The 14291-nt window shown below is 41.7% G+C and overlaps 1 protein-coding gene across 1 annotated transcript; it reads left to right on the top strand.

Annotated features, from left to right (window-relative positions):
* The first annotated feature begins 6744 nt into the window (after positions 1–6744).
* LOC119328080 lies at positions 6745–8845 on the top strand. The gene is made up of 3 exons (XM_037601117.1): positions 6745–7157; positions 7252–7500; positions 8630–8845. The coding sequence occupies exons 1-3, from the start codon at positions 6869–6871 to the stop codon at positions 8635–8637; spliced, it is 546 nt and encodes a 181-aa protein (XP_037457014.1). The 5' UTR covers positions 6745–6868; the 3' UTR covers positions 8638–8845.
* Positions 8846–14291: the final 5446 nt, after the last annotated feature.

Raw genomic sequence — 14291 nt, 5'->3', positions numbered from 1 at the left:
GAGGTATTTCTCCTGAGATATGAATATGCCATTGCGTTGTTGACGAATTTTAAGACCTAAGAAGAATTTCAACTCTCCCATCATAGACATTTGATATTCTTCACTCATCATATAGGCTAATTCATCACTATAACGTTGGTCAGTATAGCCAAAGATAATATCATCAACATATATTTCGCACGCAAACAGTTCACCATCATAAGATTTAGTGAAAAGGGTAGGGTTGAGTGAACCGGGTTTGAAGCCTTTTGTCATGAGGAATTCCTTCAAAGTATCATACCAAGCCCGTGGGGCCTGCTTGAGGCCATATAGGGCCTTGTTGAGTCTGAAGACTTTGTCAGGATTCTATGGATCTTCAAAACCTGGGGGTTGAGCAACATATACTTCTTCCTCAAGCTTACCATTGAGGAATGCACTTTTCGCATCCATTTGATATAAAGTGATATCATGATGGTTAGCATAAGCAAGTAATATGCGAATAGCCTCAAGTCTAGCAAAAGGTGCAAAAGTTTCATCGAAATCAATTCCTTCAACCTGTGTGTAGCCTTGAGCTACAAGCCGTGCCTTATTCCTCACCACAAGGCCATTTTCATCTTGCTTGTTGCGGTAGATCCATTTTCTGCCGATGATATTATGCTTGCGAGGATCTAGATGTTTGATCAGTTCCCAGACATTGTTGAGGTCGAACTGATGTAATTCTTCTTGCATGGCCTGAATCCACTCAGACTCCAGAAATGCTTCATCTACCTTAGTGGGCTCTGTAATAGAGACAAAATCATAGTGCCCACAAAAGTTAGACAAATGTGAAGCTTTTGAGCGTGTGAGAGGACCTAGCGCTTTGATGTCATTGATGATCTTTTCAACTTGCACTTCTTTTGCAATGCGAGGATGAGCTGGTTGTCGTTGAAGAATTTGATCAGCGTTTTCTTCAGCACCATTTTCTTCAGAATTTTCTTCAGGTGCATTAGCTCGACGTTCTTCATGTTCTGGAATGAATTCTTCAGCAGATTCTTCAGTAGGAATGACATCCTCAGTAGCCTTGAACTTGATAGTTTCCTCAGGTGCTGGTTCATCTATCACAATAGGTAGGTGCTCTTTTTGTGAGCCATTAGTTTCATCAAACAGCACATCTACAGTTTCAACAACTTTGTGAAGAACGTTGTTGAAGACTCTGTAGGTGTGCGAGTCCTTTCCGTAACCAAGCATAAAACCTTCATGTGCTTTCGGTGCAAATTTTGAGTTGTGATGAGGATCTCTAGTCCAACATTTAGCACTGAAGACTTTGAAATAACTTACATTGGGTTTCTTATCAGTGAGGAGTTCATAGGCAGTCTTTTTAAAGAATTTGTGAAGATATACTCTGTTGATGATGTGGCACGCAGTATCAGTTGCCTCAGTTCAGAAACGACGAGGCGTTTTGTATTCATCAAGCATAGTGCGAGCCATCTTAGCAAGAGTCCTGTTCTTGCGCTCCACGACGCCGTTCTGCTGAGGAGTATAAGGAGCAGATAACTCATGAGTAATACCAAGTTCATCAAGATAGTCATTGAGACCAGAATTCTTGAACTCAGTGCCATTCTCACTTCTGATGTGCTTGATCTTCACACCAAAGTTGGTTGAAGCCCTCGAGGAAAATCATTTGAAGACTTCCTGCACTTCATGTTTGTAAGTAACAAGGTGTACCCATGTGTAGCGAGAATAATCATCAACAATAACAAAGCCATATTGAGATGCTTCATTTGAAATAGCAGAATAATGATTAGGACCAAAAAGATCCATGTGAAGCAATTCAAATGGGCGAGTGGTGGTCATGATAGTCTTTGCTGGATGCTTGGCCTCGGTCATCTTCCCAGCTTCACAGGCTCCGCATAGGTGATCCTTGAGGAATTTGACATTCTCGATGCCAATGACATGCTTCTTCTTCGCAAGTGTGTGCAAATTCCTCATGCCTGCATGACCAAGTCGTCGATGCCAGAGCCAGCCTTCTGAAGCTTTTGCAAGTAAGCACACGGCTGGTTGTGGTCCTGTAGAGAAATCAACAATATACATGTCTCCTCTCCTAAAGTCTTCGAAGACTTTGGAATTGTCAGCTTCCATAACCGCAACACAACGGTACTTGCCAAAGACAACAACCATATCAAGATCACAAAGCATTGAGACAGACATAAGGTTCTATCCTAAGGACTCAACAAGCATGCCTTTGTCCATGTGTCGATCCTTTGTAATCGCAACCTTACCTAGACCCAATACCTGACTTTTTCCTTTGTCAGCAAAGATGATATGCTTCAGATGCGACGGAGATAATGGAGCATCCATCAATAGATTCTTGTCACCAGTCATGTGGTTTGTACATCCACTATCGAGGACCCAGTTAGTGACTTTGGGTTGATCATCCTGCAGATGAATTAGTGCAGCTTACAAACTCATATACTTCATTAGTGAAGAATATGACATCAATTCATCAGATCAATTTCATCAAGTAAAAGAACTAATAAAGCAATATGAGGACGTGAGAAATGAAAGTTCATTTCTTCATTATTAGCCTGCATCCTATCAGGCATACTCAGGTCTCCAGCAAATTCTTCAGATGATTACGTACGTCTAGAGACCTGACCCTACAGAAGAGATTAGTTCTTTTTCTTCACCACCCACATCTGAAGGGGTGACAAAGAGTTCATCATTCTGCGAGCTCCATATGAGAAGGATGGCATAGAAGCCAGTCCATTTCGTTTCACATAAGAGGGGTTAGAGTAAGCGTAAGTGTATGCAGAGAAATTCTTCGAGGAATTATGGACATAATGATTTGAAGAATAATGCACATATCCATAATCCATAGATCTTCCCTGCGAAACAGACGGGTTAGCACGATGATGTTCATATGAGGACTTTGATCCATATGAGGAATTTGGTCCGTATGAGGACTTGAATCCATATGAAGAATTTGGTCCATATGAAGAATTTGATCTGGGGTTCCTATTCTTCATAGGTGGCGTCATGATGACATTCACCTGAATATTTTCAAGGCATCTTTTGGGAACCCATATTTTCTTCATAGGGAAGCCGTTCCTGTAGTTAGTGCCAACATATCTAGCAAATACTTCACCATTCTGATTTTTGAACAGTTTATAGTTCGAGTCAATTGACTCATCATCAAAATGAGGAGATTCACATGCAAATCCAGATAAGTTAGATGGATCAACTGGAGGTCCCTTTGCAGCAACCCATGTAGTTTTGGGGTACTGCTCAGGCTTCCAATATGTACCATCAGCATTGAGTTTCCTCTCAAAGGCAATACCCTATTTCCTAGGGTTCTTGTTGAGGATCTGCTTTTTAAGCACATCACAAAGAGCCTGATGCCCTTTGAGGCTTTTGTACATGCCTGTCGTGTACAATTCCTTCAACCCTGCATCATCAGTGATACTAGCAATGTCCTCAGATGAGGAATTAGTGATAGCAGAGGTATGTGAAGAATTTGAAACATTAGCAGCATTTGAACATTCAGGTGAAGAATTAGCAAATTCACGTTCAATGCACTTCAAGCATGGAGGAACAAATTCTTCCTGAGAAGCGCTGATATGTTGAGCAAGTAATGAATCGCGCTCCTTCTAAAGATCTTCATAACTCACTCTTAGCTTCTCAAGATCTTGCTTTATTTGAAGAAATTCATAAGAAAGCTTCTCATGATCAGATAAAAGAGTGTTATGTTGATCTTGAAGGGTGTCATACTTAGTATGAAGTCTCTGAAGACTTTCAGCCAAAGCTTTTGACTGATCCATTTCTTCACCCAACATATCATCGCTCTTATTTAGCATGTAGTAAACCTTTTCCAAAGCCCTTTGTTGTTTAGTGGCAAGGGAAGCAAGTTTGACATAGCTGGGTCCAAATTCATCACCAGATTCATCATCACTAGACTCGGATAGGTAGCATTCAGTTACCTCAGCATCTTTTGCCATAAGGCATGATGCAGAAGATGATGATTCTGGTTCGAATGTCATCGCTTTGAGAGATTCCTTGAAGTCCTCAAACCAAGGATCATGATAGGTTCGATGACCTTCATAGACCTCAGAGAGACGGTCCCAGACGAGCTTCGCATGATCGAGATGCATGATATTCCTGAACTGATTTTGTGATAGACTGGAGCAGATGACATCCTTCGCCATGAGGTTGAGAAGAGTGTACTTGCGAATGTCATCAGCTTCCGCCATCTTGCATAGATCGGTCAGACCAATCTCAGTGACGGTCCACAGCTCGCTGTTCATCGCCATGAGGCGTTTCTTCATCATGGCCTTCCACTTGGGATACTCGTGACCGTCAAAGATGGGGCATGTCACTTTTGTCATACCTGCGGTCGACATAACTAAAACTCTAGGCGGTTAAACCAAAGTCGAACAGAACAAGGGAGTACCTTGCTCTGATACCAATTGAAAGTGCGTTATATTGACTAGAGGGGGGTGAATAGGCGATTTTTATGAAATTCTTCACTAAGGAATTTGTCGGTGAGGAAATTCCTTAGCGAAGAACTACTAGCAGCGGAATAAGTACTCAAAAGTAAACATAACAGAATACAAGCATAGTCATCATGATGAAATGAAGACAGGCACAGAGTATAGGAAGCGTAATCATAGGATAACACAGGATGAAGACAAACAGACAAAAGAAATTGAACTGAGGAAATTGAGAAAGTCTTCAGTGAAAGTCTTCAAACACAGATATGAACAAACACAGAACACAGTTATGAGGAAATGGAAGAGTTGAGGGAATAGAACCAGTAAGCTTGGTGAAGACAGTGATTTGGTAGACCAGTTCCAACTGCTGTATCAGTTGTACGTCTGGTTGGAGCGGCTGAGTATTTAAACTCGAGGACACACAGTCCCGGACACCCAGTCCTGAACACGCAGCTCAGGACGCCCAGTCCTCACCGTATTCTCCTTGAACTAAGGTCACACAGACCTCGTCCAATCACTCATGGTAAGTCTTCAGGCGACTTCCAAACCTTCACAAACTTGGTCACTCGACGATCCACAATTCCTCTTGGATGCTCTAGACCATGACGCCTAACCGTCTGGAAGAAGCACAATCTTCAAAGGTAACAAGCGTCGGATCCACGCAGGATCAATCTCTTCAGTGATGCTCAATCACTTGGGGTTTGTAGGTGTTTGGGTTTTGGGTTTTTGGTTTTTCCTCACTTGATGATTTTCGCTCAAAGTCCTCAGAGGATGGGTTGCTCTCAAATGACAAGTGTCAGTTTCTCTCGGAGCAGCCAACCAGCTAGTGGTTGTAGGGGGCGGCTATTTATAGCCTAGGGAGCAGCCCGACATGATAAGACATAAATGCCCTTCAATGATATGACCGTTAGGTGGATAGATATTTTGGGACAGCTGGCGCATAGCACAGCAATGGTCGGAATTTTGAGTAGCAAAATCCTCAGGGCTATCATGTTCCTCACTGTGTAGGAAATCCGCACTGGCGAATTCCTAACTCCTCAGTCAGAACAAATTCCTCAGAGACCAGAAGAACTTCGTCTCTGTCACTGAAGAATATGACTGGACTGTATGCGATTTCCAATGGCTTCACTCGAAAGGATTGGTAGGTGTAGGATTTTGAGTTGAGCATCACATGGAAATTTTGAGTTGAGCTTCAATATTAACGTGAAGAAGCCATCCTAACGGCGTCCGCCAAGACCTACTTCAGATTATGTAGTTTCATTCGATGAACGAGTAGTCGCGTGGAATAGTCTTTAAGTCGATTTTTTTGGTTCAAAAAAACATGAATTTGAGAACATTTCTAAAACATGGAATTATTTTTATGGTGATGAACATTTTTTTGGAAAATTATTTTTCATTCATGATCAGGACCTGATCGACACATACACAGACAACACGTACTCTCTTCCCCTTTGCTAAAGAAAGTACTCTCTTCTCCTAAAAAAGACGACACATACTCTCTGTTACTAAAAAAATCAATTCATTTTATGTCCGTAGCTTGATAAATTCATTTAAAACAATGGTTAATATTGAACAATTCATGTTTTTTTACGGGAAGAATAATTCATGTTGTAACGTTATGAAGCAGAGCATCTCCATACTTCCAACGGAAGCCTGGCTAAGGAGGGTCTCTTGTTTGTTTTTCTTCCCCATGAAAAGGTGCAAACGGAACTACATAATAATATTTTCATTTCTACTTCTACATATCAAAATCATTTTATTTCTTCAACATGAAACTACATAATAATATTTTCATTTCTATTTCCATGTCGCCCAGACTCAGTGTCCTGTGGGTTGGATAATTCAATCAACAGATCAGTTCATAGAGACATAAGCATAAAGTATTTATTTTGTGCAGGATACATAAAATTGGGGAGTTCTTATTATAAACAGAATGCCAAGTGAGCCTTTGGGATATTTTATGGGAAGTAGCTGTAGCTCCCGGCCAACATCTGAAACAACGTACTGTTGCTATAAGTCATTAACAAATAAGTCAACAAAACAAAGAATTAAAGTACGGATTGACTCTGTGGGTTCACCGTCACAATGCACTTTTTCCTGTGATTTTATGCTTTTAGTTTAAATTTTAAAACATAATCGAGGTGGTACTAAATTTTGTCTCTGCTACTTGATTGACCGGTACGCTCTCATTTAGCTGGGTTGCGATCTAGTTGGGCCTTGGCCCGTCTCTCTATTCTGACCACTACGTCTCTACATTTCGTGAAAAAAGTACGTTTTATCCAAACGCTCAGCGGACAAGTGAAGGGCGGAACTGTGGCAGAAGAGGCGGCGCAACGGAGCAGAAGGGGCGGCGCGACGGAGCAAGAGAAGATGGCCGAGAAGATGTTTAGGCGCGGCGCGGCAGGTGGAGAAGAGTTTTGGTGATGAGCTTGTGGCCACGCTGGACCAGCTGCTGCAGCCCCCCTGCGCCGTCGCCGTGGGACGCCTGCATTCTTCTGCTCCGGTGCCGGCACATGTCCCTATGCGGTGTCGTGCTCAGGAATTTGGTGAAGAAGGCGGCTGCCGTGCTTGCGCGCGAGAAGGGCGCCGGACCTCGTTGGCGCTGTGAAGTGGGCACAACTCAGGTTGGGTACGCCGTTGGCCAGCACCGACGGTGGGCACGCTCCGCTGTGACCTTCCTGCCACAGTCATTCCTCTCCCGCCTCCCCCGACGTAACCTTCTCAACCTCTACATCTGCTCCCGTGTATGATTTGGATGGAATTGCGGTCTCCTTGTCCAACACAAATCGATTTGGATGGATTGCAGTCCGTGTCCTTGTCCAACGCAAATCAATGGAGCTGCCGACCCGGATTGTTGTTGGTTGCTATAAGAAGGGAGGGTCCTCGGCTCGAATCTCTATCACGTCAATTTTGGACGAAGCATCCAATGTTGACACCAAGTTCGCCGCAGGAAGAAGCGCCGAGTTTGCCGGAGGTAGAAGAAGCGCTGAGTTCGCCGAAGGTAGAAGAACAACCGTCGAGCTGTCCAATGTCGCATGCGTCGGCTACAGTAGAGGTATGTATCCCTTTTACCCCTGTTTTGAGTAATTTTTCTGTTCCCTGTTTCTCTATGTACCTTCTAATATGGAGTTCAGAGGTAAAGATATTGTTGCGAAGTACGTCAGTTTAGATATTGTTGCCTTCTTGTGATTGTAGACACCCATGTTGTATGGTTGGCCTGTTGAACGAAGCACTGGAACTGACAGCAATTCCTTCAGATAGTGTTGTTCTCTGAACAGAGAAAACAAAATCCAGTAATTGCTGGTGGGTTCTGATCCATCTGGGCAACACGAACCACCAACATATGCATCTTTTGCTGCATGGCTATACATTCTGCTATTCTTTACCTTCCTGTTAGTGTTACATATAACTAGGTAAAATTTGGACGGAACTGAACTTCTAAACATGCAGAAGCATGTTAGATAAGTAGAACCGACTGAACTCACTTCAGGCTTTGCTATAACTTGTCAAGTTCAAGCGGAGCCAAGCACCCCACATAGACTTTGCATTTCAGCGCGAAAATTCTAGACAAGAAAATCTTGCTTTAGTTCCATTCGTTGAGCCTCAAACTAAAAAAATGTCAACAACTTTACACTCAGATATACCACCAACCAAGGTTACCAGGTAGCAATTGTCTGCTAAATGAACAAACAATATCGGGTTGAGATGAATTTCTCTGTGAGTTGCATGTGTATCACTACTGCTGCCTTTTGCGCTGTTGGTTGGCTTTGTTTACTGCTGCTGAAACCTTGTACATGGAGAGACACATATGTGAGCCCTGGTACGTGTACAAAGCTGGCTACTAGCTACCTGTTGGATTGATCCTTCTGGTCGAAAGGTAGATAGCTAAGAAGCAATCAACTGGCTTCAGAGAATATGAAATAATGCAAAAGAAATAGATTGACCAGCTTGCAAGCCAAATCATTTAACAAGCCTCGTGTAGTGCAGATTGTTGTGTGTGGCTACATAGCAATCTATTCAGACTTATCTATTGAACGATTCTGATTTGGTGTGAACTCAGGTGTAGTTAGTGGTAGATAGCTGAGTGTGTTTAACTTATGATTTTTTACAAGCAGTTCGTAGAATGGCTCCTGGCATCCTTTTTGGTTGCTTCATTTATGATTTGCATCTTTGATTTTTTTCAGGACCTTAAGATGAGCGATGAACATACGTCGAGCCGTCCAATATTTCCTGTGGCAGAAACACCAAAGGTATGTATCCCCTTGAAAGATAATCAGTTCATAGAGCCTCTGTTTGAGTTTATTGTTTCTGAATTGTTGTCCCTGTTTCATGTTCACTAGAGAAACAAAAAGGTTACAAATTCATCTAATTTCAATGATCATGAAGAGGGAACAAGTGATATGTATTCAAATTTGTGGTCTTTCGTCTGCCCATGATCTTTCTGGAGTACAAACATTCTTTTTCATATGCCTGCTATAAAACTAACCATTTTCTGGAGGTATTATTATCTGGGTGAAAAGAAAAAAAGCGCCCATTATGGTGAATTGCATTCAGCCAGTAATCCCAGAACAAAAAAATAACCATCTTGTCGATAACTCCGCCAAACATTTGTAGGAGATCATAGTCTACCCTCTAATTCCTCTGCCTATTCCGTGGTGCCGCTCATGGTTTAAAATTATTTTATAACATTTGCGTTGAATTTATATGATGTTGCTCCTTACTTATTTACACTGATTGATGTACAACAATATGAGTGCTGCCCTCTAGAGGAGCATCAAGCTCTAACACTATGCGCTTGCTCAAGTAGATCGAGAGCATCAACGCCCGAAGGAGATATGGAGGGAGAGAAATAAGTATTATCCCCATTATTGCAACGCACATGCTCTTTCTTTCTTGTTCTAGAATTTTTTAACATGCACATATGTATTGTACTATCAGCATCCTAGCTTTGTCATCTTGTTAGCGAACTAACTATAATGTACTGCCTCTGTTTCAACTGATTCATACGATAGTGCTTCTAACGGTTGGAGGTTTACCTTTTTTCTGTGATTGCATAAAATAGATGACAACACTGAACTTAACATTGCTGATGATTTTTGAAAGTGCTAGTGATCGGCTAGAGGGGGGGGGGGGTGAATAGGCGATTTTTATGAAAGTCTTCAAAACATGGAAGTTTCGAAGACAAATGATAGAAATAAACCTATTGCCATGTAGCGGAAGGTAGGCTACACTAAGCAAGCTATAGTCAAGTATTTAATGAAATGAAAGCACAAAGACTAATAGCAGCTAGGCAGTATAGATCAAGATGGAAGATAGTATGAAGCCAATCAGAACAAGCAGTCACATAGTGAAGACAAATAGATAAAGCAAATAGGCAATGACTTCACAAGGACCAATCTGCAAATAAAGAGATGGGAAGGATAGAACAAATGCCTCGTTGAAGACAATGATTTGTTGTACCAGTTCCATTTGCTGTGACAACTGTACGTCTGGTTAGGGAGGCCGAGATTCAACTCAGAATACCGCGTCTTCACCTTATTCCCCTTGAGCTAAGGACACCCAGTCCTCGCCCAATTACTCTAGTAAGTGTTCAAGGTAGACTTCCAAACCTTCACAGACTTCGTTCACCGGCGATCCATAATGACTCTTGGATGCTCAGAACACGACGCCTAACCGGCTGGAGGATTCATAGTCCTCAAGTGTAATAAGTCTTCAGATCACACAGACAAGAAGACTTAAGTGATGCCTAACACTCTTTGGCTCTGGGTGTTTAGGGCTTTGTCCTCGCAAGGATTTCTCTCTCAAAGACTTCGAGGTGGGTTGCTCTCAAACGGCAAAAGCCGTGCACTAACTCTGAGCAGCCAACCGTTTATGGTTGTAGGGGGTGGGCTATTTATAGCCACTAGGCAACCCGACCTGATTTGTCCGAAATGACCCTAGGTTACTAAGGAACTGACACGTGTTCCAACGGTCAGATTTCACACACACACACACACATGACAACTTTACTTGGGCTACTGATGTCTACTACACAACCTTCTTCTTGTAGACGTTGTTGGGCCTCCAAGTGCAGAGGTTTGTAGGACAGTAGCAAATTTCCCTCAAGTGGATGACCTAAGGTTTATCAATCCGTAGGAGGCGTAGGATGAAGATGGTCTCTTTTAAGCAACCCTGCAACCAAATAACAAAGAGTCTCTTGTGTCCCCAACACACCCAATACAATGGTAAATTGTATAGGTGCACTAGTTCGGCGAAGAGATGGTGATACAAGTGGTATATGGATAGTAAATATGGGTATTTGTAATCTGAAATAATAAAAACAGCAAGGTAACGAATGATAATAGTGAGTGTAAACGGTATTGCAATGTGTGGAAATAAGGCCTAGGGTTCATACTTTCGCTAGTGTAAGTTCCCTCAACAATAATATCATAATTGGATCACATAACTATCCCTCAACATGCAACAAAGAGTCACTCCAAAGTCACTAATAGCGGAGAACGAAAGAAGAGATTATGGTAGGGTACGAAACCACCTCAAAGTTATTCTTTCCAATCAATCATGTTGGGCTATTCCTATAAGTGTCACAAACAGCCCTAGAGTTCGTACTAGAATAGCACCTTAAGACACAAATCAACCAAAACCCTAATGTCACCTAGATACTCCAATGTCACCTCAAGTATCCATGGGTATGATTAAATGATATGCATCACACAATCTCAGATTCATCTATTCAACCAACACAAAGGACCTCAAAGAGTGCCCCAAAGTTTCTACCGGAGAATCACGACGAAAACGTGTGCCAACCCCTATGCATAGGTTCCCAATGTCATGAAACCTGCAAGTTGGTCACCAAAACATACATCAAGTGGCACGTGGTATCCCATTGTCACCACAGATATCCACGACAAGACATACATCAAGTGTTCTCAAGTCTTTAAAGACTCAATCCGATAAGATTACTTCAAAGGGGAAACTCGATTCATTACAAGAGAGAAGAGGGGGAGGAGAAACATAAGACCCAAATATAATAGAAAAGCTCGCGATACATCAAGATCGTATCACCTCAAGAACACGAGATAGAGAGATCAAACACATAGCTACTGGTACATACCCTCAGCCCCGAGGGAGAACTACTCCCTCCTCGTCATGGAGAGCACCGGGATGATGAAGATGGCCATCGGGGAAGGATTGCCCCCTCCGGCAGGGCGCCGAAACGGGTCCAGATTGGTTTTCGGTGGCTACGGAGGCTTCTGGCGGTGGAACTCCCGATCTAATCTCTGTCCTGGAAGTTTTAGGGTACATGGAGTTATATAGGCAGAAGAAGCACGTCAGGGGAGCCACGAGGGCCCCACGAGGCAGGGGCACGCCCCTACGCTCGTGAGCTCCTCCTTCCTTCCTTGACATGGGGTCCAAGTCCATCGGGTGGCTTTCGTTCCAAAAGTAACTTCTCTAGTTGATTTCGTTCCGTTTCGACTCCGTCTGATATTCCTTTTCTTCAAAACACTGAAATAGGCATAAAACAACAAATCTGGGCTCGGCCTCCGGTTAATAGGTTAGTCCCGAAAGTAATATAAAAGTGGATAATAAAGCCCAAGAATGCCCAAAACAGTAGATAATATAGCATGGAGCAATCAAAAATTATAGATACGTAGGAGACGTATCAGGCATCCCCATGCTTAATTCCTGCTCGTCCTCGAGTAGGTAAATGATAAAAAGATAATTTTTGATGTGGAATGCTAGTTGGCATAATTTCAATGTAATTCTTCTTACTTGTGATATGAATATTCAGATCCATAAGATTCAAGACAAAAGTTTAATATTGACATAAAAACAATAATACTTCAAGCATACTGACTAAGCAATCATGTCTTCTCAAAATAACATGGCCAAAGAGAGCTATCCCTACAAAATCATATAGTCTGGCTATGCTGCATCTTCACCACACAAAATATTTAAATCATGCACAACCCCGATGACAAGCCAAGCAATTGTTTCATACTTTTAATGTTCTCAAACTTTTTCAATCTTCACGCAATACATGAGCGTGAGCCATGGACATAGCACTATAGTTGGGATAGAATGGTGGTTGTGGAGAAGACAAAAAGGAGAAGATAGTCTCACATCAACTAGGCGTATCAACGGGCTATGGAGATGCCCATCAATAGATATCAATGTGAGTGAGTAGGGATTGCCATGCAACGGATGCACTAGAGCTATAAGTATATGAAAGCTCAACAAAAGAAACTAGTGGGTGTGCATCCAACTCGCTTGCTCACGAAGACATAGGGCATTTTGAGGAAGCCCATCATTGGAATATACAAGCCAAGTTCTATAATGAAAAATTCCCACTAGTATATGAAAGTGACAAAACAAGAGACTCTCTATCATAAAGATCATGGTGCTACTTTGAAGCACAAGTGTGGAAAAAGGATAGTAGCATTGCCCCTCTTTTTTTATTTGGCCTTCCTTTTTTATTTGGCCTTTCCCTTTTTTATTTGGCCTTTCTTTTTATTATTATTTGGGACAATGCTCTATTAAGGATGATCATCACACTTCTATTTATTTACAACTCAATGATTACAACTCGATACTACAAAGTATGACTCTATATGAATGCCTCCGGCGGTGTACTGGGATGTGCAATGAAGCATGAGTGACATGTATGAAAGAATTATGAACGGTGGCTTCGCCACAAATACAATGTCAACTATATGATCATGCTAAGCAATATGACAATGATGGAGTGTGTCATAATAACCGTAATGGTGGAAAGTTGCATGGAAATATATCTCAGAATGGCTATGGAAATGCCATAATAGGTAGGTATGGTGGCTGTTTTGAGGAAAGGTATATGGTGGGTTTATGGTACCGACGAAAGTTGCACGGTACTAGAGAGGCTAGCAATGGTGAAGGGTGAGAGTGCGTATAATCCATGGACTCAACATTAGTTATAAAGAACTCACATACTTATTGCAAAAATCTAGAAGTTATCAAAGCAAAGTATTATGCGCATGCTCCTAGGGGGATAGATTGGTAGGAAAAGACCATCTCTCGTCCCCGACCGCCACTCATAAGGAAGACAATCAATAAATAAATCATGCTCCGACTTCATCACATAACGGTTCACCATACATGCATGCTACGGGAATCACAAACTTCAACACAAGTATTTCTCAAATTCACAACTACTCAACTAGCATGACTCTAATATCACCATCTCCATATCTCAAAACAATTATCAAGTATCAAACTTCTGTTAGTATTCAGCACACTCATAAGAGAATTTTATTATTCTTGAATACCTAGCATATTAGGATTTTAAGCAAATTACCATGCTATTTAAGACTCTCAAAATAATCTAAGTGAAGCAAGAGAGTTCATCTATTTCTTCAAAATAAAACTACCACCATGCTCTAAAATATATAAGTGAAGCACTAGATCAACAACAAACTACTCCGAAAGATATAAGTGAAGATCAATGAGTAGTTTAATAATTATGCAAATATGTGAAGACTCTCTAACATTTAATAATTTCAGATCTTGGTACTCTATTCAAGCAGCAAGCAAAGCAAAACAAAATGACATCTAAGAATAGCAAACATTGAAGAAGCAAAAACTTAGGATCAACCGATACTAACCGATAATTGTTGAAGAAGAAAGGTGGGATGCCAACTGGGGCATCCCCAAGCTTAGATGATTGGGACTTCTTGAAATATTATCTTGGGGTGCCTTGGGCATCCTCAAGCTTGAGCTTTTGTGTCTCCTTAATTCCTCTCATATTACGGTCTCCCTAAATCTCAAAAGCTTCATCCACACAAAACTCAACAAGGACTCATGAGATAAGTT

The sequence above is a fragment of the Triticum dicoccoides genome, chromosome 7A (genome assembly GCF_002162155.2).
Source record: "Triticum dicoccoides isolate Atlit2015 ecotype Zavitan chromosome 7A, WEW_v2.0, whole genome shotgun sequence".
NCBI lineage: Eukaryota > Viridiplantae > Streptophyta > Magnoliopsida > Poales > Poaceae > Triticum > Triticum dicoccoides.
Note: the sequence above shows the minus strand (reverse complement) of the source record. Positions and strands in the feature narration are given on the sequence as shown.

What these genes read in the sequence shown, in the direction of transcription:
- LOC119328080 (XM_037601117.1), top strand. Translation starts at nt 6,869, where the DNA reads ATGAGCTTGTGGCCACGCTGGACCAGCTGCTGCAGCCCCCCTGCGCCG. An exon ending in CCTCTCCCGCCTCCCCCGAC is followed by an intron (nt 7,158 to 7,251) that starts GTAACCTTCTCA and finishes GATGGATTGCAG; the next exon opens with TCCGTGTCCTTGTCCAACGC.